The sequence below is a fragment of the Coregonus clupeaformis genome, chromosome 34, assembly GCF_020615455.1.
Source record: "Coregonus clupeaformis isolate EN_2021a chromosome 34, ASM2061545v1, whole genome shotgun sequence".
In the NCBI taxonomy this organism is placed as follows: domain Eukaryota; kingdom Metazoa; phylum Chordata; class Actinopteri; order Salmoniformes; family Salmonidae; genus Coregonus; species Coregonus clupeaformis.
This window is the reverse complement of record NC_059225.1, coordinates 4,135,059-4,162,189: the sequence shown is the minus strand read 5'-3', so window position 1 is coordinate 4,162,189 and position 27,131 is coordinate 4,135,059. Positions and strand designations below refer to the sequence as shown.

Here is a 27,131-nt window from a genome sequence, read left to right as displayed (position 1 = left end):
TGTGTGTGTGTGTGTGTCCTCAGAGCAAGAACTCGTGAGTTGGAAGAACTGAGAGGCCTATGGCGTGGGTGTTGTCCTTGGCCACCTGCTGACAAGGCTGACAAGATAGGACCCTTTTGTCCATTGTTATTGGATAGGAACAGAACTTATAACCAGCTCCTGACCTAAATAGATCTTAGCACAACATTTTACTCAACATATCATATTCCATATTCACTATAACAAATATATTTACTACGACATTAGCAAGAACCGCCACATCCTCAGCCGGCTAATCCAGTGTGTGAAGTTTTGCGGAGTGTTTGAGTTAGCTTTGCGAGGCAAAGATGAAACTGAGGGCTCCACCAACCCTGGTAAGCCAACACTTTTGAGATCAGTCAATAAATGCTTCTGGTATTGACTTATATGCTGCCCCTGTCTTCATGTTGTTGCTGGACATATCTTTTTTAAAATGTGTGTAGGTCACCTAAATCATCAGAAAAATTGCCCCCCCTGAGAATTTTTTCAGGAGCCGCCACTGGTCACCACTGCTTATTCACTGTGTGAGAAAGATGACCTTGCCCCCCCTCACCAGCTATAGGCTTCCATCCTGGGGTATAGTCAAGCCTCCATTCAGGGACATGGAGTATTTTAAAGAATGTAAGCCTGTCTCCATAGTGATTAGAGAGGCCTTCTGTCTTAGAAGATATTGAAAAACAGAAAAGGGCTTTTGTGAGTGGAGCTTAAATCAGCCATTTCATAAATGAACCACAATGTTGCTATTTTCCAACCTCACAATCGGATTGATTCCGTTTTTCCCAGCAGAACAACCCTTTATTTCACCTATACAAAACGTGCATAATATCTTTCTGAAAATATAATGTTAAGGTAAGGATATGGTTTGGTTGAACATGGGTGTTTGGAGCTCTTGCTAATGTTCAGAAGAAATGTTACAACGGATGAAGTTAAAACACTGTCTTTCTGTTACCAAACTTTGCATCTGCACTGTTCTTCAAGTAAATGTGTTTTTGTAAAATGTTCAGTGGAAATTGTTAAAAGTAGTCCTTGTTCGTAGAGTTGTATGGTTTGTTTAACTTTGCAAACATTGGTTTTTGTTTGGCATGCATTTTAAAGTGAAAAATCTGAATCTCAGCATCACTCTGTGACCGTGGAATTGCCCCTGTGTTGTTTTGGTCACCTGCTTTCCCTGACTAGAATGGGTCCGAAAAAGCCCTGTGTCAGTATTCCAAAGTTCCATTTGTACTTTGTCAGTATAAACCTGCACTCTCTAAGCACCGCAAACAGACGGTTCAAAAAGTCCTATTCCCTTTTCTTTTTCCTTGGCCTTTTTCCTTTGCTGACATCGATGTATAGAAACCACTAGAAAGTAGTTTCTTGCTTATTCACTCTACACTATTTGTATGGAGCTCATGGAAAGGTTGCGCTCTAGCCTTGACATTAATGCACAGTTGCTGGGCCTACGTCATAGACTAGGCCTACTTCAAGCTTTTCATTTCTAATGACACAAATGCCAACCTGCGTCATTAAAAACTCTTATACCTTGCATTACATGGAAATATTGACATACATTCTGTGTACAGTCTCTTATTCTACAGAGGGTGCTTCGGACAGAACGTTGCTGCTCTTCCATCAATCTTGTGTTTTCTTTACCCTACTTTTGTAACTTCACAGGAGTGTCAAAAGATTCTGGAACATTATAAATGCTGGTCATTTAAATTAACTAGTTAGCTCTGCAGTGTCTGGTAACTTGCTCAAATGACCAGTCTTACTTCTCAGTAGCTTTTTGAGATAGTTTCTTGTTACTTCTCTCCAGGTTATGTAGTCCTCTGTAGCTCAGCTGGTAGAGCACGGCGCTTGTAACGCCAGGGTAGTGGGTTCGATCCCCGGGACCACCCATACACAAAAATGTATGCACACATGACTGTAAGTCGCTTTGGATAAAAGCGTCTGCTAAATGGCATATTATTATTATTATTATTATTATTATTATTATTATTTATTATGGTCTTTAATACCATTTTGAAATGCTTTGTAAAACTGTCACCCCCTCAGCTATAGCTTGGTTTGGGTTGTATGAGTTTGTAAGATCCACTCTAGCGCTTGTTAACACCTGGATAGAAGAGTAGCCTGTGTCATTTCTTTGGATATTGAATCAGTTCAAAGATTTTAAATGAATACTGTATACAGTTTTCTAGCTCTCTGTTGGTGAATGACCTACTACTCTACTTATTGTTAAGTACCCCCAACTTCCTGCAGCTTTAGAGTCAAAGCAAGTATTTATGAATTCAATGATATTGACCTGTGAAACCCAGCATATTAAGCTTTTTAGTGATATAAATTGATATTTCCTGGCAGTGGCCTCAAATACTTTTATAGTAACTCTGCATTCACAGTGTGCTTGTTGCTTTTGGACTGAAGCACATACTTGAATGAAACGCGTCCTCGTTTTCTTTGTGCTGTGTTTTTGAAGACCTTAAACTCTCCCTTCCTTGCTTCTGAGAACCAGTCAATTTTGAGTATTGTTTTTTTTGGTACGGTGGAGCTCCTTGGCTGTAATGGTGACGTATTGGTAGTCATCCACAATGACTGACCGGCCTAGCTTGACTATGCAATGAGTCTCACTTTGGCTCCTATCTTAAAGTAAAACAGTTTAACACTTTAGTGTTGCTTGAATAGCAGTCTAGTAAACAGGCATACAAAACAGGTGTAGAGCAACTAAATATGAAGTTTTACTAACATTTTTGCCATGCACTCAGCCAAAGGTCTGAGTGTTCATGATCTATGCTGCAAGTGAATGAAATTGTTTCAGTGATTCAGTTTCTAGGTTGGATAAACAATAGCATCTTCTAGGGAGTCATTTATATCTTCCTTAGTATATGAACAATGTTCTCCCAAGTGGTAGTCCTTGATTGATTATACACAGGACCTAAGGTTCCTACCGCAGATGCATATGGTTCCTTATACATAGCCTATAGTGCACAAGGGTACTCTATGAAACCTTGGCCCACAACCAAGTGTTGAAAGCAAATTCAAGAATCAAGTTTGAAATCAGTGATTGTCTCAGCATATTTTGTGGAAGGCACCACAACAGCACCAGCTCTCTGCAACAGTAACTGGACTGTGTGCCCAGTGGCCAGGCAACAGTGGCCAGGCAACAGTGGCATCCCTTCTTCTGCAGAGCTGACAATACAGTCCAGTGTGCACACCAACTCCTCTCGTATGTCCGACCTTTCTGCATCCCCTGCTCCGTGTCGTCCCTCTAAGAAGCCCTCAAAGGCCAGATGTTTGTAATGAACTTCTTCTTCGTTGGTGGAGAATGGACAGCTGTGCTGATGAATGGATTCACTGTGTGCCGTTAAGGCATTGTAGTAAGACTGGAGCTGGAACTGTCAATGTTTTTCAAAAGTCTTATTCAAGTAGGTTGTCATTTGCTTTCTGCTCTGAGGTGGTTCATTCAAAGCCTGTTGATTTTAGAGTGAGCATGGTATGGTATCTGATTTCCATGTCTGTTTCATTCGTTTTCAGGTAGACTTACATTTTATTTTAGCTGTTAACTTGACAATACATTGTCCTATAACTGTGTAGTAACTGTTACCTAATGCAATCCTCCCCTAGATGTGAAATAAATTGTGACAGACATATACATATATTATATATATTATATAGTCATGGCATGTTAAAGGATCAAATCAACTAAAATTGACTAAAATGAAATTAACCAAAGCATTGCTTCTTTGGCAAAATGAAATGAAGCCATACTGATTTCCATATAGTCTAAACCCCTCAAACTCAACTCTGGACCTTGAAGCCAATTCCATTGAATTGTTTCATCGTTGCCCCCTAATCAGGGACAGATTTAGACCTGGGACACCAAATGGGTGCAATTTAATTATCAGGTAGAATAGAAAACCAGCGGGCTCCGGACCTCGTAGGGTCAGAGGTGGATACCCCTGGACTAGACGGTATGATATTTGTCTTTTGATGTCATACATGGCGTGATGCAATTTGCAACATTGTTTTCTGTTCTTGCAATGGTTGCCTTAGGCAACTGTTTTATTAGCTAGGTACACAGATGTTCAGAAGTGAACACACGCTGGTGTGACTCAAGTGAATGCCCTTTGACTTCATCTAGTGGCCCAGTTTCCTCTGCAGGAAGCGACTGGCTCAGTGTGGGGCTCAGAGGAGGAAGTGTTCCCTGCTCAGGTAGCTGCATCTGCCAATAACAACGCTGGGTCTCTCCAGTAGATCGGACAGGGCCGAGCAAGAGTCCCCGTGCCAGGAAGGTGGGTGTGTTTGTGTGGGTGAGGGACTGTGGAGGTGTGTGTATGTGTGTGAGTGAGTGAGGGAGTGTATGTGTGAACTTGGCCAGGATAAGTTGGCCAAGGCTTAACACAACAAAGGAGTGTGTCCTGGGCGTGCGATTGTGTCCTGGGCCAGTGATGCAGCTGAGTTGAGTGGGAGTGCCAGGGCAGGCCAGGAGTTTATGGAGTGCTTTATTTACACTGCCGGAGGGAAGAAAGAGAGAGAGAGCGGAGGATCTCCCCCTTACGCCCTGCAGGACCCACTAACTGGAGCAGAAAGACCCACCTTCTGCAAACTCACCTGGAGAAAAGCCATTATCTGTAATGGTGCCCTGTGCTTCTCCTCCTAGACCTATAAAATATGACCCTGCGGCACCGCCAGATTCCATGACCAAACTGATTTGTGGTTTTGCTCCTCCTACCCCCTGCTTTACAATAACATTGTGATGGAAATTAGAATTTACAGGACTGAGATAGTGCACATTGTATGACTTTATAAAAGCACAAACGATATGTGCTTTATTTCTATAATAGCCTCACTATAAGCTATCACCATTCTGGACATATCTAGGCAATTTCACATTGGTTATATAAGGATAGAGCACTGACCTACTTGACCCTAGCGCTTACGTGATGGACCCACTTCGTCAAGCTCTTCAAAGGTCTGGCCCCAGGAAGCAAACGCTTGGAATACCCTCTTTTGCCTGAAAATAATAAATGCTGATCTCAGGCTTGTCAATATGTGACCTGCAGCCATTTCACGGCGCTGGTTTGCAGCGGTGGGCGGAACTCACAGTAGGGGCCCCCTCTCTTCCTTATGGCAGCCCATCTCTCATCCTGAGCCACCTGACGCCATTTTCCGGCACTATGTCCGGATCCACGGAGTTGTGGCAGTATCAGGCTGTTAATGTTTAGATGGCCAGTTAGCGAGCCAGCTGAATTATTAGCATGGCTTGCATTGATGTTTTTGGGCTAAAACTCTCTGGACTCGATACTCTACGGTTTTACCTCGGTAGTAATGTGACCTCTTGAGGTAATGGATGACTCTTGAAGATACATTCTTTGGGTAGTTAACGTTGGGTAGGTCTAGACTGCTGTACCCGTGCCAAAACTCCAGTATTTGTCCTTCTATAGCTTGGCCTCAATCTTTTTAAATGGTAATCCAACATGTTTTCAGCACTTTTATTCCATGACTGATCAAAACTCGTTTTTTCATGGTTCTCTCTTGTCCCTCTGCAGCAGACATACAGTGAGCAATATCTCTGGAACATCGCAAACGCAATTAAATCGCAGTATCGAATCGCAATATATCGAATCATGATAAATCGTGATACATATAGAATCGCAATACATATCGTATCAGCACCTAAGTATCGTGATAATATTGTATCGTGAGGTCCCTGGCAATTCCTAGCCCTATTGAGCTTGTCCAATAACAACACATCGGCCTAATTTATTTTTCAGTTACAAAATGTTTTGCTACAGTGTGCCCTACTGAATGTCACCCAGGTATTGAGGCCTCAGCCACGCTATCGTTAATGGTTGGGTAGGGGCTTCAGTTTATAGGGCCTACAAGTTTAGGCCAGGTTAACATTACATTGTGTACATATTTCAGAAAAGGGCTGTGGATGTACCCTAACCTGTGCATTACCAAATAGCAGATGAGTGATGCATATTATTATTTATTATTTTATACTGTAGAATATATATTTTTGCCTGGGTTTTGTTAAGGCTTCACAGCTCGGTTCTAAGCAACCTGTTGGAATAGCTAGGAATGTGTGAGAATATATGGATGTGCCCGCACTTGGCACCTTGGTTTGTTAATGTCTCATTATTATTGTGAAATATGTGCGTTCTCAGTGGTGATAAACCTGCCCCAGGCATTCCTGTGGAGTCCCACTGTACTCAACTTTAGTTGGAATCTTATGGACCTGGGAAGCACATTCCGTACTCGTCACTGCTGCCAAAATGAAATAAGATCAATAAAGATGCCTCATATTTGTATATTTAAAGCCCATTGTGTAGAGTCCCCTGTAGCGCAGTTGGTAGAGCATGGCGCTTACAACGCCAGGGTTGTGGGTTCCTTTCCCACGGGGGGCCAGTATGAAAATGTATGCACTCACTAACGGTAAGTCGCTCTGGATAAGAGCGTCTGCTAAATGACTAAAAATTTAAAAATGTAGAGGAAGGTTTTGGACTATTAGGGTACATTTAGGCATAAATATTATTCATCTGCACAATACCCAGGACCCTGTTCCTATTCTAGCTTTGGAATAGGCTATTGCATGCATTTATTGTCCTTGGCTCTTGTACAGTGTTAAGTGTATTGTAATGTTATGTCAGTGAAGCTGCGGAAAGTTTGCGTTCCGCTGGTTAGAAAGGAAAATGCTCTTGCCACGAGCCTGGGCTCAAGGCCTGGAAATGAACCCAGACAGACGTGAGTCTCAACCATAGTGGCTGAACCACAGGCTTTTCATGTGGTCCCGCCCTCTATGCCAAACCCCAAGCCAGAGGAAGAGAAGTGATGACAGATTGTGTATTCAACATCATCTCTCGCTCTCTCTCGCTCTCTCTCGCTCTGGCGTAAAGATTAGACCTGCTTACAAGGCCCAAGGCTAGACAATGAGCACAATCAGGTTTTAATGTCACATGTACAAGTATGCCCTTCCACACCGCTTGATAAATATGTCCTGGATGGCAGGGAGCTCGGCCCCAGTGATGTACTGGACTGTCTGCACCATCCGCAGTAGTGCCATGCAATCGAGTGCGATGCTATTGCCGTATCAGGCAGAACGCTGAGCTGTAGTCTAGTCAATGAACAGCATTCTCACATAGGTATTCCTCTTATCTAGGTGGGTGAAGGCAGTGTGGAGAGCAATTGAGATTGCGTCATATATGGATCTGTTGGGGCGGTATGCAAATTGGAGTGAGTCTATTGGTGTCTGGAATGGTGGAGTTAATGTGTGCCATAACCAGCCTCTCAAAGCACTTCATGATTACAGAAGTGAGTGATACAGGGCAGTAGTCATTGTGGCATGAAGCCTTAGAGTTCTTGGGGACAGGAATGATGGTGGTCATCTTAAAATGTGGGTATTACAGACTGGAACAAGGAGAGGTTGAAAATTACCATGGATATGCGCCCTGGAATACCGTTGGGCCCCGCGGCCTTGCGGGTGTTGACCTGATTTAAAGACCTTACTCACGTCGGCCTCGGAGAGTGAGATCACCCAATCCTCTGGGTCGGTGAGGGGAGGGCCTTGTATTCTTGCTTGTGGGTAGAATAACAGTGGTCTAGGACTTTTATTGCCCTGGCGTTGGAGACGTGTTAATGGAAGTTGGGCATCACGTGTCTTAGTTACGCATAATTAAAATCGCCCGCAACCAGAAAACCTACACCCAGAGGCTGCTTTTCTTGATTGTTTATAGCCTTGTACAGTTTAAGTGCCAGCTTGTTATGTTTCTTGTTCTGAGGTGGAATGTCACAGATAACATCTGAAAACTCCCTCGGGAGGTAGAAAGGCCGGGATTTGACCATCAGGTATTCCAAGACGGGTGAACACTGGGTCAACACTTCCACGTGCTGGAGTTGGCACACCAGTTGGTGTAGAGGCAGGTAATGACCTCATCTTTGCAGGAATTTATGGTCTTGATAAAATAATTTCATGCAAAGCACAGTTGCCTTTTCCCCTGTGTTTGTTGTCCAACTGTCACACATTTGCTTGATGAATGAGATTGACATTTTAATTAAGAATGAAGTTCGAAGCATACTACCGACTTCAACTAATGATGTGTGTTCTGATTTTATTTATACAATTCTTGAGACATTCCACTGGAAGCATGATTCAGTGTCTTCTTTGTATTGGTTGTGTTGTATGTTTTTCATACCATGTGATATTTGTTTTGTAGGCCTATTGTCAAAATGAACAGTTTTGTTCAGAAATGTAGGCCTAAGCTCCCTTTCTCACATACAGTGAGGGGAAAAAAGTATTTGATCCCCTGCTGATTTTGTACGTTTGCCCACTGACAAAGACATGATCAGTCTATAATTTTAATGGTATGTTTACTTGAACAGTAAGAGACAGAATAACAACCAAAAATCCAGAAAAACGCATGTCAAAAATCTTATAAATTGATTTACATTTTAATGAGGGAAATAAGTATTTGACCCCTCTGCAAAACATGACTTAGTACTTGGTGGCAAAACCCTTGTTGGCAATCACAGAGGTCAGACGTTTCTTGTAGTTGGCCACCAGGTTTGCACACATCTCAGGAGGGATTTTGTTCCACTCCTCTTTGCAGATCTTCTCCAAGTCATTAAGGTTTCGAGGCTGACGTTTGGAAACTCGAACCTTCAGCTCCCTCCACAGATTTTCTATGGGATTAAGGTCTGGAGACTGGCTAGGCCACTCCAGGACCTTAATGTGCTTCTTCTTGAGCCACTCCTTTATTGCCTTGGCCGTGTGTTTTGGGTCATTGTCATGCTGGAATACCCATCCACCTCCCATTTTCAATGCCCTGGCTGAGGGAAGGAGGTTCTCACCCAAGATTTGACGGTACGTGGCCCTGTCCATCGTCCCTTTGATGCGGTGAAGTTGTTCTGTCCCCTTAGCAGAAAAACACCCCCAAAGCATAATGTTTCCACCTCCATGTTTGACGGTGGGGATGGTGTTCTTGGGGTCATAGGCAGCATTCCTCCTTCTCCAAACACGGCGAGTTGAGTTGATGCCAAAGAGCTTGATTTTGGTCTCATCTGACCACAACACTTTCACCCAGTTCTCCTCTGAATCATTCAGATGTTCATTGGCAAACTTCAGACGGCCCTGTATATGTGCTTTCTTGAGCAGGGGGACCTTGCGGGCGCTGCAGGATATCAGTCCTTCACGGAGTAGTGTGTTACCAATTGTTTTCTTGGTGACTATGGTCCCAGCTGCCTTGAGATCATTGACAAGATCCTCCTGTGTAGTTCTGGGCTGATTCCTCACCGTTCTCATGATCATTGCAACTCCACGAGGTGAGATCTTGCATGGAGCCCCAGGCCGAGGGAGATTGACAGGTCTTTTGTGTTTCTTCCATTTGCGAATAATCGCACCAACTGTTGTCACCTTCTCGCCAAGCTGCTTGGCGATGGTCTTGTAGCCCATTCCAGCCTTGTGTAGGTCTACAATCTTGTCCCTGACATCCTTGGAGAGCTCTTTGGTCTTGACCATGGTGGAGAGTTTGGAATCTGATTGATTGATTGCTTCTGTGGACAGGTGTCTTTTATACAGGTAACAAGCTGAGATTAGGAGCACTCCCTTTAAGAGTGTGCTCCTAATCTCAGCTCGTTACCTATATAAAAGACACCTGGGAGCCAGAAATATGTCTGATATAGAGGGGGTCAAATACTTATTTCCCTCATTTAAAATGCAACTCAATTTATAACATTTTTGACATGCGTTTTTTCTGGATTTTTTTGTTGTTATTCTGTCTCTCACTGTTCAAATAAACCTACCATTAAAATTATAGACTGATCATTTCTTTGTCAGTGGGCAAACGTACAAAATCAGCAGGGGTTCAAATACTTTTTTCCCTCACTGTATAGTCTTGTGATACTCATGTAGCCTATCCTGTTAGGGTGAACGATTTGAGTACCCAGCCACGGAAAGGCCCCAAAAATGTCCACATTCAAGTCATTCCAGGGTTACAGATGTCCCCAACAAAATATACACATTCCTTTGTTGTTTATACACTAAACAAGCCTCGGAGGCGAGTCGAGAAGACCTCAATTTGTTTTGTGTGATAAAGCGACTTGCCGCTGTGTTCTTGCGGTAGGCCAAGTTGTGCTTTTAATTACAGACTGGGGTGCTTGGAACGAATGCGGGAGCACCCGCTCACAGTTGTGCCTCGGTCTGTTCCTGTGGCCCCGTGTGTGTGCAGTTGTGCAGACGGATGCCGTTTATGAAATTAGTTCCAGACTTTACTTTTTATTTTTTCTCCATCGTTACGGAAGAGTCCGCTTCAGAGTCCACTGCTTTTTCCTCTCCTTTGAATCGTTGCCATGGTGCTGTGAAAACATCTTAGTTGGAGGTCAGTTTCAGGGTTCATGGGAATAGGCCTATAGCTGTGAAAATGTCTTAGTTGGAGCTCAGTTTTAGGGTTCCTGGGAATAGGCCTATAGCTGTGAAAACGTCTTAGTTGGAGCTGTGCAAAGCTGTCATCAATGCAAAGGGTGGCTATTTGAAGAATCACAAATATAAAATATATTTTGAATTGTTTAACACTTTTTTGGTTACTACATGATTCCATATGTGTTATTTCATAGTTTTGATGTCTTCACTAGTATTCTACAATGTAAAAATAAAGAAAAACCCTTGAATGAGTAGGTGTCCAAACTTTTTACTGGTGGTGTGTATGTATGTGTATATATACATTGGGGAGAACAAGTATTTGATGCACTGCCGATTTTGCAGGTTTTCCTACTTACAAAACATGTAGAGGTCTGTAATTTTTATCATAGGTACACTTCAACTGTGAGAGACGAAATCACATTGCATGATTTTTAAGTAATTAATTTGCATTTTATTGCATGACATACAGTGGGGAAAAAAGTATTTAGTCAGCCACCAATTGTGCAAGTTCTCCCACTTAAAAAGATGAGAGAGGCCTGTAATTTTCATCATAGGTACACGTCAACTATGACAGACAAATTGAGAGAAAAAAAATCCAGAAAATCACATTGTAGGATTTTTAATGAATTTATTTGCAAATTATGGTGGAAAATAAGTATTTGGTCACCTACAAACAAGCAAGATTTCTGGCTCTCACAGACCTGTAACTTCTTCTTTAAGAGGCTCCTCTGTCCTCCACTCGTTACCTGTATTAATGGCACCTGTTTGAACTTGTTATCAGTATAAAAGACACCTGTCCACAACCTCAAACAGTCACACTCCAAACTCCACTATGGCCAAGACCAAAGAGCTGTCAAAGGACACCAGAAACAAAATTGTAGACCTGCACCAGGCTGGGAAGAGTGAATCTGCAATAGGTAAGCAGCTTGGTTTGAAGAAATCAACTGTGGGAGCAGTTATTAGGAAATGGAAGACATACAAGACCACTGATAATCTCCCTCGATCTGGGGCTCCACGCAAGATCTCACCTCGTGGGGTCAAAATGATCACAAGAACGGTGAGCAAAAATCCCAGAACCACACGGGGGAACCTAGTGAATGACCTGCAGAGAGCTGGGACCAAAGTAACAAAGCCTACCATCAGTAACACACTACGCCGCCAGGGACTCAAATCCTGCAGTGCCAGACGTGTCCCCCTGCTTAAGCCAGTACATGTCCAGGCCCGTCTGAAGTTTGCTAGAGTGCATTTGGATGATCAAGAAGAGGATTGGGAGAATGTCATATGGTCAGATGAAACCAAAATAGAACTTTTTGGTAAAAACTCAACTCGTCGTGTTTGGAGGACAAAGAATGCTGAGTTGCATCCAAAGACACCATACCTACTGTGAAGCATGGGGGTGGAAACATCATGCTTTGGGGCTGTTTTTCTGCAAAGGGACCAGGACGACTGATCCGTGTAAAGGAAAGAATGAATGGGGCCATGTATCGTGAGATTTTGAGTGAAAACCTCCTTCCATCAGCAAGGGCATTGAAGATGAAACGTGGCTGGGTCTTTCAGCATGACAATGATCCCAGACACACCGCCAGGGCAACGAAGGAGTGGCTTCGTAAGAAGCATTTCAAGGTCCTGGAGTGGCCTAGCCAGTCTCCAGATCTCAACCCCATAGAAAATCTTTGGAGGGAGTTGAAAGTCCGTGTTGCCCAGCGACAGCCCCAAAACATCACTGCTCTAGAGGAGATCTGCATGGAGGAAATTGCCAAAATACCAGCAACAGTGTGTGAAAACCTTGTGAAGACTTACAGAAAACGTTTGACCTGTGTCATTGCCAACAAAGGGTATATAACAAAGTATTGAGAAACTTTTGTTATTGACCAAATACTTATTTTCCACCATAATTTGGAAATAAATTCATAAAATATCCTACAATGTGATTTTCTCATTTTGTCTGTCATAGTTGACGTGTACCTATGATGAAAATTACAGGCCTCTCTCATCTTTTTAAGTGGGAGAACTTGCACAATTGGTGGCTGACTAAATACTTTTTTTCCCCACTGTGTGTGTATATATATATATATATATATATATATATATATATATATCTTTTTCTATAAATATTTTCCTTTTTATACATACAGGGGTCCTAAAAGTCAAATCAAACAGCCTAATGATCCATGGTATGACTATCATAAAACAATTCCATATGTAAGCTTAGGATAAAGGACAAAGGCTTACTTTTAGAGGTTAACCGTTTCAACAAGTCTTGATTCATAGTGTGTTATGTGGACAACAAAAGAGGGAAATAAGTCCTTGTAACTGAGAAAGGACTTTGGCTTGATGAAGGTGTGGAATGTGAAGGGAATTTTCCTCCGTGGAGTGTTAATTGGTTGCTGATTTGAGTAGTTGCTCTCTAACCACTATTTAGCACCAGAGCTCGCCAACAGCTGTGGATAAAAATCCTCTTCCTGAGAAAGGTAAAAAAATAAAATAAAATTGCTAGGCCATTCCACAGTCTTGAGGCAGTCAGTACTGAACAAGATGTGCTGTATGAAGTGCCGAAGGTCTGCTTGCTCCTGAGTGCTAGAAACAGATGGTTTCTCTTTTTTCTCTTGTGCCTGAAGTAGGATAAAGCTGTTTGAATGGCTATGATGATCCATCGACCAGGAAGCAGCAGGCCTCTCTCTGGCATCTCTCTAGTGAGGCCTGGACCTGGTTTACTTGGCTTTTATGGCTTTTTTTTAAAACCACCAATGATCATAAGCACGCTAACCGTCATTTTTTTTACGTAGAGGGGTTGGTTATGTCGTACGTCTGTCGTTGTGAATTAGCCCGTTCAAGTCGCTGTTGCCAGCCCTACTGTATGTGGTCCATTAAAACTCTGGTAACAGTAAAATTAAATTGCCCAAGTAATGTAAAGGGGGGGGACCAGTGGTTGTAACATGCAGCGTTTTGCGCGCATAATTCCTTTTGTTTGTTCCTGACATCCGCTATCGCCATTAGCCTTAATATCCCCATGGAACCCTGTAAATTCAGCTCCTGGATGTTGATAAGCGTCCATTGCTGAGGCAGCAGGGTTTTTTAGTATTCAACCTGTCGTGCAGCAACACGAACAGGACATTGGCATCAAGCTCCCTCTTTCCAGTCTCACACTGCTGCTGGAGTGTGTGTGTGTGCATGTGTTCCTGCTGGAGTGTTTATGTACACCGTGTGTGTCTGGACGTGTTTAACTATACTTGTGGGGACCAGAAGTCCCCACAAGAATAGTAAGCAAACAAACATTTTACCAACTGGGGACATTTTGTTTGTCCCCACAAGGTCAAATGCTATTTCTAGGGAGTTTAGGGTTAAAATTAGTGTTCGGGTTAGGAGCTAGGGTTAGGAGCGAGGGTTAGGTTTTGGGGTTAAGGTATGGGTTAGGTTTAGGGGTTAACGAAAATAGGATTTTGAATGGGACTGAATTGTGTCCCCCCACAAGGTTAGTTATACAAGGCTTTGTCTGGGAGAGCGGGGCGAAGGCCTATACTCCCACATTTTCCGTTGCCTAGCGACGGTTAATGCACAGATTGGCCGTGGTCGGCGCTGTCAAATTTGTGTTCACCCTCTCTTACTCACTGACTCACCCCTCACACTCCCTCATGCACCCTCTCTCTCTCTCTCTCGTTCATTCTCTCACTCTTGTTCACCCTCTCTCACTCACCCTATTTCACTCACCCTCTCATCTCGCTATCTCGCCCTCTGTCACTCCCTCGCTAAATGTCTCTCTTTCACCCCTCCTCTCACTATCTCACTCCCTCACCCTATCTGTCTCCCTTGCTCACCCTCTCTCTCCCTCGCTCACCCTCTCTCCCTCACTCACAACCAAACTCGCTCACCCTCACTTTCTCGATCTACCCCCGCCTTCTCGCTCAGCCCCTCTCTCCTCACCCCCTCTTTCTCTCTCTCTCACTCCCTCACTCACCCTCTCACACCCTCGCTCACCCTCTCGCTTTCTCTCACTCTCACTCACCCCCACTCTCTCATTCCTTCACTCACCCCCTATCTCGCTCACCCTCACTGTCTCTTGCTCACCCTCTCTCCCTCACGCACCCTCTCACACCTTCGCTCACCCAATCTCTCACTCCCTCGCTTACCCTCTCTCTCTCGTTCATCCTATATCACTCCCTTGTTTACCCTCTCTCTCTCCCTTGCTCACTCTCCCTCACTCGCTCTCCCTCACTCGCTCATCCTCTTACTCCCTCGCTCACCCTCATTCTCTCTCATGCTCCTTCTCTTTCACACTCCTCTATCACTTCCTCGCACAGCTTCTCTCTCGCTCTTTCGCTCACCCTCTAATTCTCTCTCAGTCCCTCACTCACCCCGTCTCTCGCTCTCGCTCACCCTCACACTCTTTCCCTCACTCTTCCTCCCTCACTGTCACTCACTCTCTCTCCCACTCTCTCTCCATCACTCGCTCAGTCTCTCTCTCTCTCTCTCTCTCTCTCACTCTCTCTCTCTCTCTCTCTCTCTCTCTCTCTCTCTCTCTCTCTCTCTCTCTCTCTCTCTCTCTCTCTCTCTCTCTCTCTCTCTCTCTCTCTCTCTCTCTCTCTCTCTCTCTCTCTCTCTCTCTCTCTCTCTCTCTCTCTCTCTCTCTCTCTCTCTCTCTCTCTCTCTCTCTCTCTCTCTCTCTCTCTCTCTCTCTCCGTTGCTCCAGCAGGGAGGGGGAAAAGGAGCTCTTCTTCATGCTGTTATTTTGGCCTGTTTTCTTTTGGAAGGAGCAGTGTTTTCTCTCTCTTTTCTCTCTATTCACACACACCACCGAGGTTATCTCCCTGATGACCTTTCACTCCTCTGCCACAGCAAGGATATGCTGCCCTTGTCAAGCGGCCATTGTAATATTCCAGGAAATGCAGAGATAGCCTAAGGCCTCTATGGCTCTGGGTCTTGTTGCTATGGACTCCCACTAGCTGTTAAACCTTTGAGCTGAAAAGGTTGGTAAAATGACTTTTGGGTGCTGAGAAAGGTAGCTTTTTCCCTTAAGCTAATTTGGTTTGCCACAGGTTTTTAATGTGTTCTTCCTCCTGCAAGTCTTTCTTCTATAAATGGATAACTGTTCAGTTTTCCTTTTCCAAGGTCTCTCTGTGTTTCTGTGTCAATTAGGTTTCCAAATGACCTCATTCTCTGCTACCCAGAAAGGGTCAGAGGTCAAATCTGGGATCCATTATCTCTCCTGACACAATGTCCACATTCCCCATCACCCTCCCCCTCCATGCTCATTGTTGATCACAGTCCTTGCTTTATATGACGATGAAATCCTACCTCTGCTCGGAGGTGTGCTGGCCCTTCTTTGTGTACTGGCAAACGCTGCAGTCGACATGCCTTCAGTCTGTAGCAGCCTACTGTGTTCAATCCTTACCTTACAAGATCCTCCTATTTTCCCCTCTCTATTCCCTTCTCTCCATTTCGCTCTCTCACTCCCTCTCACTCACTCTCTCTCGTTTTCTCTCACTCCCTCTCTCCTCTAAATACTCTACTTCTCTCTTTCCCTCTTTCGGCACGTACTCCGCTTTCATCATCAAAATAAGGCATGAGTAACGTCTCAAGTGCTGTTTTGACAAGAGAGGAAAGCGAGCCGAGTTTCTGTGCGCCGCAGGGAGGTGTCTCTGTGCTTCTATTTGTGGTGCGGTGCCGTGTGCCATGTCCTCATCAAACACGATGCCACTCACCACAGCAATCACCACTACTGTACCACACTACGCGATACAGGAGAATCCCCTCCTTTCGGTTGTGCTTCACTAGCAAACTGTTATTTTCTCAAACCCATTGACACACAGGGGTTGAGGGATTTTATACATCATCTGTGATTCTTGATTGGTCCTGATCTTTAATTAATATCTCAATCCTGACTTGCATTTTTGGTTGTATTTAAAGGAAGAGCATCTTTTTGATTGTTTATGTCTAGGTGTGGATACTTCTGAGACGACGCTTGTACCAAACACAGCTCTGGGTTTTGAATGCATAAGTTATAGGTTATAGTGTGTATTTAATCTGGGCTAATGGTATTCTTCTAACGATCCTCGTCTTTCTCTCTGTGACAGGACCAAGCCATGGAGAGGTGGACACACGGGAGTGCTTGTTCTATAACGTCAACTATGAGATCGAGAAGACTAACCAGAGTGGGGTAGAGCACTGCGAGGGTGAGAAGGACAAGCGGTTGCACTGCTACGCGTCATGGCGCAACAACTCGGGTACCATCCAGCTGGTGAAGAAGGGCTGCTGGCTGGACGACTTCAACTGCTATGACAGGTAGAATCTCCTACCGTTGTGCCCCTGAGCAAGGTCCTATATAATAATACTGTTGAATTGTAGATTAGATCAACTCTGCCTTCCTCTGCCTTAAAGATTGGATTCCTGGGATGTATTCACAAAGAGTCTCCGTAGGAGTGCTGAGCTAACATCAGGTCTGAAGGCAAAAATCGGATCCTATATCAGCACTCCTACTCTTAGACTCTTTATGAATGGGGGCCCTTGTGTGGCAAAGAGGTAGAGTCAGTGTGTCCCCTATGATTGTATAGGCGGGTTTGAATATCTACTCAATGTTTTAATGAAGCACAATGGGGTCCCCATACGTCACTGATCGATAATGACTATGTTAATCTAATCATCAAATATGACCATATATACAACTTTAATAATCACAGTTGGATTTGTCACTCAAGCATTACTGCCTATTGACTTCACCGCTGGTATGTGTGTGTGTAACCGGACAAGAACTTGTCTCCAACGTTTCGCTTGCGGTATTGACATTTGTTGTTTTCATTTCATCTGTTGGAAGTGCTATTGATCAAATCAAGTGTATTTCTAAAGGCCTTTTCACATCAGCAGAGGTCACAATACAGAAACCCAGCCTAAATCCCCAAACAGCAAGCAATGCAGATGTAGAAGCATGGACTCCATATTAAATGTCTCTCTGTCGAACTGGAATATTCAATTACCCCGCGCCCGGGGGCGCCCTGTAGGTGCTCGATAACCAAGGCTTCGCCGTCGCCGGAAAAGTCAGGCGGAGTGGTGAGGTAGATTTTTCAACCGGTTGCCATTGCGATCTATTTCCGGCCTTGCTCCCGAGACCCAGATAAATGGTTGAATAGATGGATCCGGATGGGAAACTTGAATATAGTCTCCCTGGAAACACGTTATAGAGGAGGAAAAAGGTTTTGGCTAAAACCAATCCACTGCATAGTTGTTTACAGAGTCAGACAAATGTTGTGTGGATGTGTACAACTCAAAAAGAATGAACGTTGTTGTGTTTTATAGTGTTCAATGAGAAGAGCCAAGGTAACGATGCCTAAAGGGCTTTTGTTTTGGGGTATTTAACCAGAGGTTTTCTACAAGCTCAATTCTAAAGCTGCGTTAGCTTCTCACCATGAAAAGGCTATATATGAAACGATTCCCGATCCATCATCGAGACTGCCAGTGCGAAAGTGGGCCAGCAACAATGACTGATCTTGAAACGCAATGCCAGCAATCCCAGGTTGCTTAAACTAGAGGTCACCACTTCTTAAAATAGCAGACGAGCAGAGCCTCTGGTGCATGTTTGAAATACCAAACATCGAAGTGTGTTGAGTGACAAGCTTAAGTCGAAAAGCTTTTTTGAAATGCTCAAGACTGTTGTAGATTAGACTTGGGTAAAGATATGTTATCTTGCCGGCACCGGTGAGGTGGTCCGACCTGCTCTGAATGAATTGTGCAACATATTACCCTGCGGGAATGAAGATCCAGGTTCCTTGACTGCATTGATGTAAATGCTTTGAAATAGTAAAGGATTTAAGTTGATCCTGGAGGCCACAGTTATCAGTGTGATCCCTCTACTCTAGACATTGGTGTTCATATCGGGACAGCTTGAGGAGACTCCTTCGCCCCCCACAAGGCCAAGCAGCCTTAATCTGGGCCCCCTTCCAGTGTTGTCAGGGGCGACTGGCTGTTCTCGCCATTGGCTCGGGCTCTTTGAGGGGAGAGTACACTGCCCAATGACCCGCCAGGCCGACACATCGCTGACACGGCCCAACACTGCCGATGTGCCCCATCAACAGAATCATGGCGACACCGCCAGTCCTCTCCCTCCTCCCCCTCCTATCCTCCACATAGGTCAATAAGTAAATAGTGTGAGCGTTGCATGGCGAGGGAAGGGAACGGAGGGAGGTGGTTAGCTAAGAGTTAGTTAAGTGTCTGAGCAGGTCATAGGCCCTAATTCTGTCTCCGGGTCGTGTTCAGTAGGGCACACAGTAGCAAAGCTTTATAAAACGTCTTGCAACGGAAAACTATATAAAAACAGAGTTTCTTATTCGACAGTTTCAGGTAGAACCATCCTGTTTCACTGCTTTTCATAACGTAATCTCCCTTCTGAACACGACCCGGCATAGGGTATAACCACAAGCCCTCTGAAGTACTGAAGTCAATAGAAAGCTGAGGCGGTCCCTTCACTACTCTAGACTAAAGCATTTCCCTTTGACGGTCGCTAAAATGTTGTCTGTCTTTTTCTCAGGCAAGAGTGTGTGGCGACAGAGGAGAATCCTCAGGTCTTCTTCTGCTGCTGCGAGGGGAACTTCTGCAATGAGAGGTTCACCCACCTGCCCGATGTCAATGGACCAAGTAAGTGGACCTATAGGACGCTATCTCTTTAATCTGTGTTACATCCATAGAAATATAAAATATATATGGCAGCCGGTCCACCCAACACAGAACATGGACTTGAATAGTAAGGTCTGTTCTAATAATTATATTTCTATGGCTAGGCTACACCTCAATTGCAATGTTCACTCCCATACTCCTGTCTGCCGTCAGATTTCAAGGGCTAGTCAGATGTAGAGTTTATATTGACCTATATCTGAATTGGCTTTTGTCATCATTTTGGAGTATTTTCCCAATCACTGCTCGCTCCATTTTGTTTCAGAGCAAATATCATATGCTTTGCTATGGTATCATACTATTGTGATATCTTGGTATGTTATCTTGGTATTCCAACCCCTGGCTGGTGTGAAGTGAAACTCAGTAGGTTGATATTATTTTTGACATCTGTGTAAAACCTATACCAGCTGGAAGTTTATATAGGTTGAGTTGGAAGCTCAGGGTTAAGTATTAACTTTGTTCCCCAAACGGTCTTCCCAGTGGGAAATTGTAGGATCTTAAACATGATGGACTGAAATGTGCAAGAGGCCACACGAGTATTGAATTACAACCCTTGTTTGCAGACTGCAAGTCTTGAAAAGGTAGGGGCAATTCTGCCCAGGAGAATAGCACAAAAATGGTATTACTGAGCACACAGACATCCAGGCAGCAAACCTCTTTGTGTGTTAAAGGATTAGAAGGAGAAAACAATACTGTGTCCCTGCCTACCTATTCCTGTACCTACCTATTCCTATATCTACCTATTCCTATAACTACAGTGAGGGGGAAAAAGTATTTGATCCCCTGCTGATTTTGTACGTTTGCCCACTGACAAAGAATGGTAGGTTTATTTGAACAGTGAGAGACAGAATAACAACAAAAAAATCCAGACAAACGCATGTCAAAAAATTTTATGAATTGATTTGCATTTTAATGAGGGAAATAAGTATTTGACCCCTCTGCAAAACATTACTTAGTACTTGGTGGCAAAACCCTTGTTGGCAATCACAGAGGTCAGACGTCTCTTGTAGTTGGCCACCAGGTTTGCACACATCTCAGGAGGGATTTTGTTCCACTCCTCTTTGCAGATCTTCTCCAAGTCATTAAGGTTTCGAGGCTGACGTTTGGCAACTCGAACCTTCAGCTCCCTCCACAGATTTTCTATGGGATTAAGGTCTGGAGACTGGCTAGGCCACTCCAGGACCTTAATGTGCTTCTTTTTGAGCCACTCCTTTGTTGCCTTGGCCGTGTGTTTTGGGTCATTGTCATGCTGGAATACCCATCCACGACCTATTTTCAATGCCCTGGCTGAGGGAAGGAGGTTCTCACCCAAGATTTGACGGTACATGGCCCCGTCCATCGTCCCTTTGATGCGGTGAAGTTGTCCTGTCCCCTTAGCAGAAAAACACCCCCAAAGCATAATGTTTCCACCTCCATGTTTGACGGTGGGGATGGTGTTCTTGGGGTCATAGGCAGCATTCCTCCTCCTCCAAACACGGCGAGTTGAGTTGATGCCAAAGAGCTCCATTTTGGTCTCATCTGACCACAACACTTTCACCCAGTTCTCCTCTGAATCATTCAGATGTTCATTGGCAAACTTCAGACGGCCCTGTGTATGTGCTTTCTTGAGCAGGGGGACCTTGCGGACGCTGCAGGATTTCAGTCCTTCACGGGGTAATGTGTTACCAATTGTTTTCTTGGTGACTATGGTCCCAGCTGCCTTGAGATCATTGACAAGATCCTCCCTTGTAGTTCTGGGCTGATTCCTCACCGTTCTCATGATCATTGCAACTCCACGAAGTGAGATCTTGCATGGAGCCCCAGGCCGAGGGAGTTTGACAGTTATGTCTGATTGAGAGGGGGTCAAATACTTATTTCCCTCATTAAAATGCAAATCAATTTATAACATTTTTGAAATGCGTTCTTCTGGATTTTTGTTGTTATTCTGTCTCTCACTGTTCAAATAAACTACCATTAAAATTATAGACTGATCATTTAATAATAAATAATAATAATAATATGCCATTTAGCAAACGCTTTTATCCAAAGCGACTTACAGTAATGCGTGCATACATTTTTTGTGTATGGGTGGTCCCGGGGATCGAACCCACTACCCTGGTGTTACAAGCGCCGTGCTCTACCGCTACAGAGGACCACATTTCTTTGTCAATGGGCAAACATACAAAATCAGCAGGGGATCAAATACTTTTTTCCCTCACTGTACCTATTACTATACCTACCTATTCCTACCTATTCCTATACCTATCTATTCCTGTACCTACCTATTCCTATACCTATCTATTCCTGTACCTACCTATTCCTGTACCTACCTATTCCTATACCTACCTGTTCCTGTACCTACCTATTTCTATACCTACCTATTCCTGTACCTATTCCTATACCTACCTATTCCTGTACCTATTCCTGTACCTACCTATTCCTGTACCTACCTATTCCTGTACCTACCTATTCCTGTACCTACCTATTCCTGTACCTACCTATTCCTGTACCTACCTATTCCTGTACCTACCTATTCCTGTACCTACCTATTCGTGTACCTACCTATTCCTGTACCTACCTATTCCTATACCTACCTATGCCTGTTACTACCTATTCCTGTACCTACCTATTCCTATACCTACCTGTACCTACCTATTCCTGTACCTACCTATTCCTATACCTACCTATTCCTATACCTACCTATTCCTATACCTACCTGTACATACCTATTCCTATACCTACCTGTACCTACCTATTCCTGTACCTACCTATTCCTATACCTACCTATACCTACCTGTACATACCTATTCCTATACCTACCTATTCCTATACCTACCTATACCTACCTGTACATACCTATTCCTATACCTACCTATTCCTATACCTACCTGTACATACCTATTCCTATACCTACCTATTCCTATACCTACCTGTACATACCTATTCCTATACCTACCTGTACATACCTATTCCTATACCTACCTATTACTATACCTACCTGTACCTACCTATTCGTGTACCTACCTATTCCTGTACCTACCTATTCCTATACCTACCTATTCCTATACATACCTATTCCTATACCTACCTATTCCTATACCTACCTGTACATACAGTGAGGGAAAAAAGTATTTGATCCCCTGCTGATTTTGTACGTTTGCCCACTGACAAAGAAATGATCAGTCTATAATTTTAATGGTAGGTTTATTTGAACAGTGAGAGACAGAATAACAACAAAAAAATCCAGAAAAACGCATGTCAAAAATGTTATAAATTGATTTGCATTTTAATGAGGGAAATAATTATTTGACCCCTCTGCAAAACATGACTTAGTATTTGGTGGCAAAACCCTTGTTGGCAATCACAGAGGTCAGACGTTTCTTGTAGTTGACCATCAGGTTTGCACACATCTCAGGAGGGATTTTGTCCCACTCCTCTTTGCAGATCTTCTCCAAGTCATTAAGGTTTCGAGGCTGATGTTTGGCAACTCGAACCTTCAGCTCCCTCTACAGATTTTCTATGGGATTAAGGTCTGGAGACTGGCTAGGCCACTCCAGGACCTTAATGTGCTTCTTCTTGAGCCACTCCTTTGTTGCGTTGGCGGTGTGTTTTGGGTCATTGTCATGCTGGAATACCCATCCACGACCCATTTTCAATGCCTTGGCTGAGGGAAGGAGGTTCTCACCCGGTATATGGCCCTGTCCATCGTCCCTTTGATGCGGTGAAGTTGTCCTGTCCCCTTAGCAGAAAAACACCCCCAAAGCATAATGTTTCCACCTCCATGTTTGACGGTGGGGATGGTGTTCTTGGGGTAATAGGCAGCATTCCTCCTCCTCCAAACACTGCGAGTTGAGTTGATGCCAAAGAGCTCGATTTTGGTCTCATCTGACCACAACACTTTCACCCAGTTCTCCTCTGAATCATTCAGATGTTCATTGGCAAACTTCAGACGGGCATGTATATGTGCTTTCTTGAGCAGGGGAACTTTGCGGGCGCTGCAGGATTTCATTCCTTTACGGCATAGTGTGTTACCAATTGTTTTCTTGGTGACTATGGTCCCAGCTGCCTTGAGATCATTGACAAGATCCTCCCTTGTAGTTCTGGGCTGATTCCTCACCGTTCTCATGATCATTGCAACTCCACGAAGTGAGATCTTGCATGGAGCCCCAGGCCGAAGGAGATTGACAGTTATTTTGTGTTTCTTCCATTTGTGAATAATCGCACCAACTGTTGTCACCTTCTCACCAAGCTGCTTGGCGATGGTCTTGTAGCCCATTCCAGCCTTGTGTAGGTCTACAATCTTGTCCCTGACATCCTTGGAGAGCTCTTTGGTCTTGGCGATGGTGGAGAGTTTGGAATCTGATTGATTGATTGCTTCTGTGGACAGGTGTCTTTTATACAGGTACAAACTGAGATTAGGAGCACACCCTTTAAGAGTGTGCTCCTAATCTCAGCTCGTTACCTGTATAAAAGACACATGGGAGCCAGAAATCGTTCTCATTGAGAGGGGGTCAAATACTTATTTCCCTCATTAATTTATACACAATTTATAACATTTTTGACATGCGTTTTTCTGGATTTTTTTGTTGTTATTCTGTCTCTCACTGTTCAAATAAACCTACCATTAAAATTATAGACTGATAATTTCTTTGTCAGTGGGCAAACGTACAACATCAGCAGGGGATCAAATACTTTTTTCCCTCACTGTACCTATTCCTATACCTACCTATTCCTATACCTACCTATTCCTATACCTACCTGTACATACCTATTCCTATACCTACCTATTCCTATACCTACCTATTCCTATACCTACCTGTACATACATATTCCTATACCTACCTATTCCTATACCTACCTATTCCTATACCTACCTGTACATACCTATTCCTATACCTACCTATTACTATACCTACCTGTACATACCTATTCCTATACCTACCTGTACATACCTATTCCTATACCTACCTATTCCTATACCTACCTATTCCTATACCTACCTGTACATACCTATTCCTATACCTACCTATTCCTATACCTACCTATTCCTATACCTACCTGTACATACATATTCCTATACCTACCTATTCCTATACCTACCTATTCCTCTACCTCTCCTCCCCTTCTCCCTCCCTTTTTCTTTCCCCCATCCCTTCTCTCTCACTCTCTCGGTAACACTGTGTTCTCTCTCTCTCTCTCTCTCTCTCCTTGCTTCTCTCTCTCTCTCTCTCTCCTTGCTTCTCTCTCTCTCTCGGTAACACTGTTCTCTCTCTCTCTCTCTCTCTCTCTCTCTCTCTCTCTCTCTCTCTCTCTCTCTCTCTCTCTCTCTCCTTGCTTCTCTCTCTCTCTCGGTAACACTGTTCTCTCTCTCTCTCTCTCTCTCTCTCTCTCTCTCTCTCTCTCTCTCTCTCTCTCTCTCTCTCTCTCTCTCTCTCTCTCTCTCTCTCTCTCTCTCTCGCTCCTTGCTTCTTTCTCTCTCGGTAACACTGTGTTCTCTCTCTCTCTCTCTCTCTCGGTAACACTGTGTTCTCTCTCTCTCTCCCTCCAGTGATCAAGCCGCCTCCCCCCACGCCCACCCTAGTCAATGTGCTGGTCTACTCACTGCTGCCTATCACCATGCTCTCCATGGCCCTGCTGCTGGCCTTCTGGATGTACCGCCACCGCAAGCCGCCCTATGGCCACGTGGACATCAACGAGGTCGGCCCGTTTCCCCTGACCGTCTCCCTCCCATCTCCCTAGCTCTGTCTCTTTCACTTTTGCTTCCCGTCACTCTTCTGTACTCATCTTTGAATGAATGAATTTATTTGACACATTTAAAATGCGTGCAGACTTCCCTCAGCCGAGTACAACGATACACACAGAAAAAAATCATTGATGATTAAAAACACAATAAAGTCAACACTTATGTACATTGTGGTCCTCCTGTCTGTCTGTCTGTGGTATTGGCTCTCTTTGTTTGTAGAGATAATGTAGCTTTTGAAATATCTTATGTGGTGCTACCTCTTTCCTGTTTGTGGTTTCTCACCCCTATTCTCTCACTCCTGTATTCTCTAACTCGCTCTCTTGCCCTTTTCATCCCTTCTTCTTCGGAGGCCATCTTGTTAGCAGCCCCTAAGCTGCCAAGTAGGCCATGCAAAGCCTCTATTAATGATCAGCTCCATCTAGAGGTAGTCGGCTGCCACTGCACTGTGATATAGGTCCCTCCTATAGGACCATTGTTAGTATACTACTGTCAGTTTTTTGCATGTGTAGATCTACAGTACCCTAGCTATTGTGTAGAAGGGCTTATTTGTTTTTCTTGAAGTTAAACTGTTTTGCAACAGAGTTTTAGAATTCATGTTTTTCATTTGATATCAAAGCTCCAGTTATTATAGAAGTCGTAAGTATGTTGTGAGTGGCAATTGATCCTCATAGGCTTGTTGAATGTAATGACCCAGTGTTTCCCTGTACTGACCTCTGACCTCTTATCTACCAGGATCCTGGCCTAGTTCCCCCTCCCTCCCCCCTGGTGGGGCTCAAACCCCTGCAGTTGCTGGAGATCAAGGCAAGGGGGCGCTTCGGTTGCGTGTGGAAGGCCCAGATGATGAACGAATACGTGGCTGTCAAGGTCTTCCCCATTCAGGCAAGTGGCTGAAGCGTTGATGTAACGATCCCTGTGTTTGTGTGTACCCTCTGAAGCGTTGATGTAACATTCACTCTGTTTGTGTGTGTCCTCCTACAGGATAAGCAGTCGTGGATGAATGAGCGGGACGTGTTCCTCACGCCGGGGATGAAGCACGAGAACCTGCTGCGCTACATCGCCGCAGAGAAGCGCGGGACCAACCTGGAGATGGAGCTGTGGCTCATCTCTGAGTTCCACGAGAGGGTGAGGAGGGAGACTGGGGTGGAGGGAGAGGTGTTAAGGTGCAGGGAGGTTAGGGTGGGAGGAGTTAAATTGATGACATTATTACATCCAGTTTGTGGTATCTCTCAGCAAATAAGTGTACAACTAGCTGTTTCAAGTCTGGGTCATTAGTTTACATCAATTAGCCTCCACAAGGTCCCTCCATTGAGCTTTAGCAATGTTCTCTAGCCTTCTATATCATGCTTGCTACAGAGACCCACTATTTACTTATTGACACTTAGAAGGCTTTGTTTTGTTGCTCCAAGAGTAGGAATTGGAGTTTGAAATTATTTCACTATAAAAAATATATTTGTATTTATTATTATTTTTACAATATCCAGATAGTCGAAATAAATATTTAAGATTTTTATATATATATATATATATATATATATATATATATATATATAAAGTACCAGTCAAAAGTTTGGACACACTTACTCATTCAATGATTTTTCTTTATTTTTGCTATTTTCTACATTGTAGAATAATAGTGAAGACATCAAAACTATGAAATAACACATATGGAATCATGCAGTAACCAAAAAAGTGTTAAACAAATTAAAATAGTAGCCACCCTTTGCCTTGATGACAGCTTTGCATTCTCTCAACCAGCTTCATGAGGAATGCTTTTCCAACAGTCTTGAAGGAGTTCCCACATATGCTGAGCACTTGTTGGCTGCTTTTTCTTCACTCTGCCGTCCATCTCATCCCAAACCATCTCAATTGGGTTGAGGTCGGGGAATTGTGGAGGCCAGGTCATCAGATGCAGCACTCCATCAATCTCCTTCTTGGTCAAATAGCCCTTACACAGCCTGGAGGTGTGTTGGGTCATTGTCCTGTTGAAAAACAAATGATAGTCCCACTAAGCGCAAACCAGATGGGATGGCATATCGCTGCAGAATGCTGAGGTAGCCTTGCTGGTTAAGTGTGCCTTGATTAAGTGATAATGACTGAGAAGACGGTGTTTGTTGGATATATTGACACAGGTGTTGTTAGGCCCGAGACGAAGACGAGGGCCGACAAACAATGCCAATATATCCAACAAACACCGGCTTTGAGGGCATTATCACTTTTATACCACGGGTTACCAACATATTTTCATTAACGTTATTTTGATTAATTTATTCATACTATTTAGTCCTTCCACAAGATATAGTTCCGACACAAATCTACATTTTACATTTACATTTTAGTCATTTA

At 43.8% G+C, this 27,131-nt stretch overlaps 1 protein-coding gene across 1 annotated transcript in view; it reads left to right on the top strand.

The window, feature by feature from the left end:
* Positions 1-27,131, top strand: part of LOC121549654 (activin receptor type-2B) — a 61,475-nt gene that overhangs the window by 18,880 nt on the left and 15,464 nt on the right. The window contains exons 2-6 of the mRNA XM_041861443.2: positions 16,480-16,687; positions 18,924-19,030; positions 24,594-24,742; positions 25,521-25,667; positions 25,767-25,910. Of these exons, the coding sequence (XP_041717377.1) occupies positions 16,480-16,687; positions 18,924-19,030; positions 24,594-24,742; positions 25,521-25,667; positions 25,767-25,910 (755 nt within the window). The remainder of the gene's footprint in view (positions 1-16,479; positions 16,688-18,923; positions 19,031-24,593; positions 24,743-25,520; positions 25,668-25,766; positions 25,911-27,131) is intronic.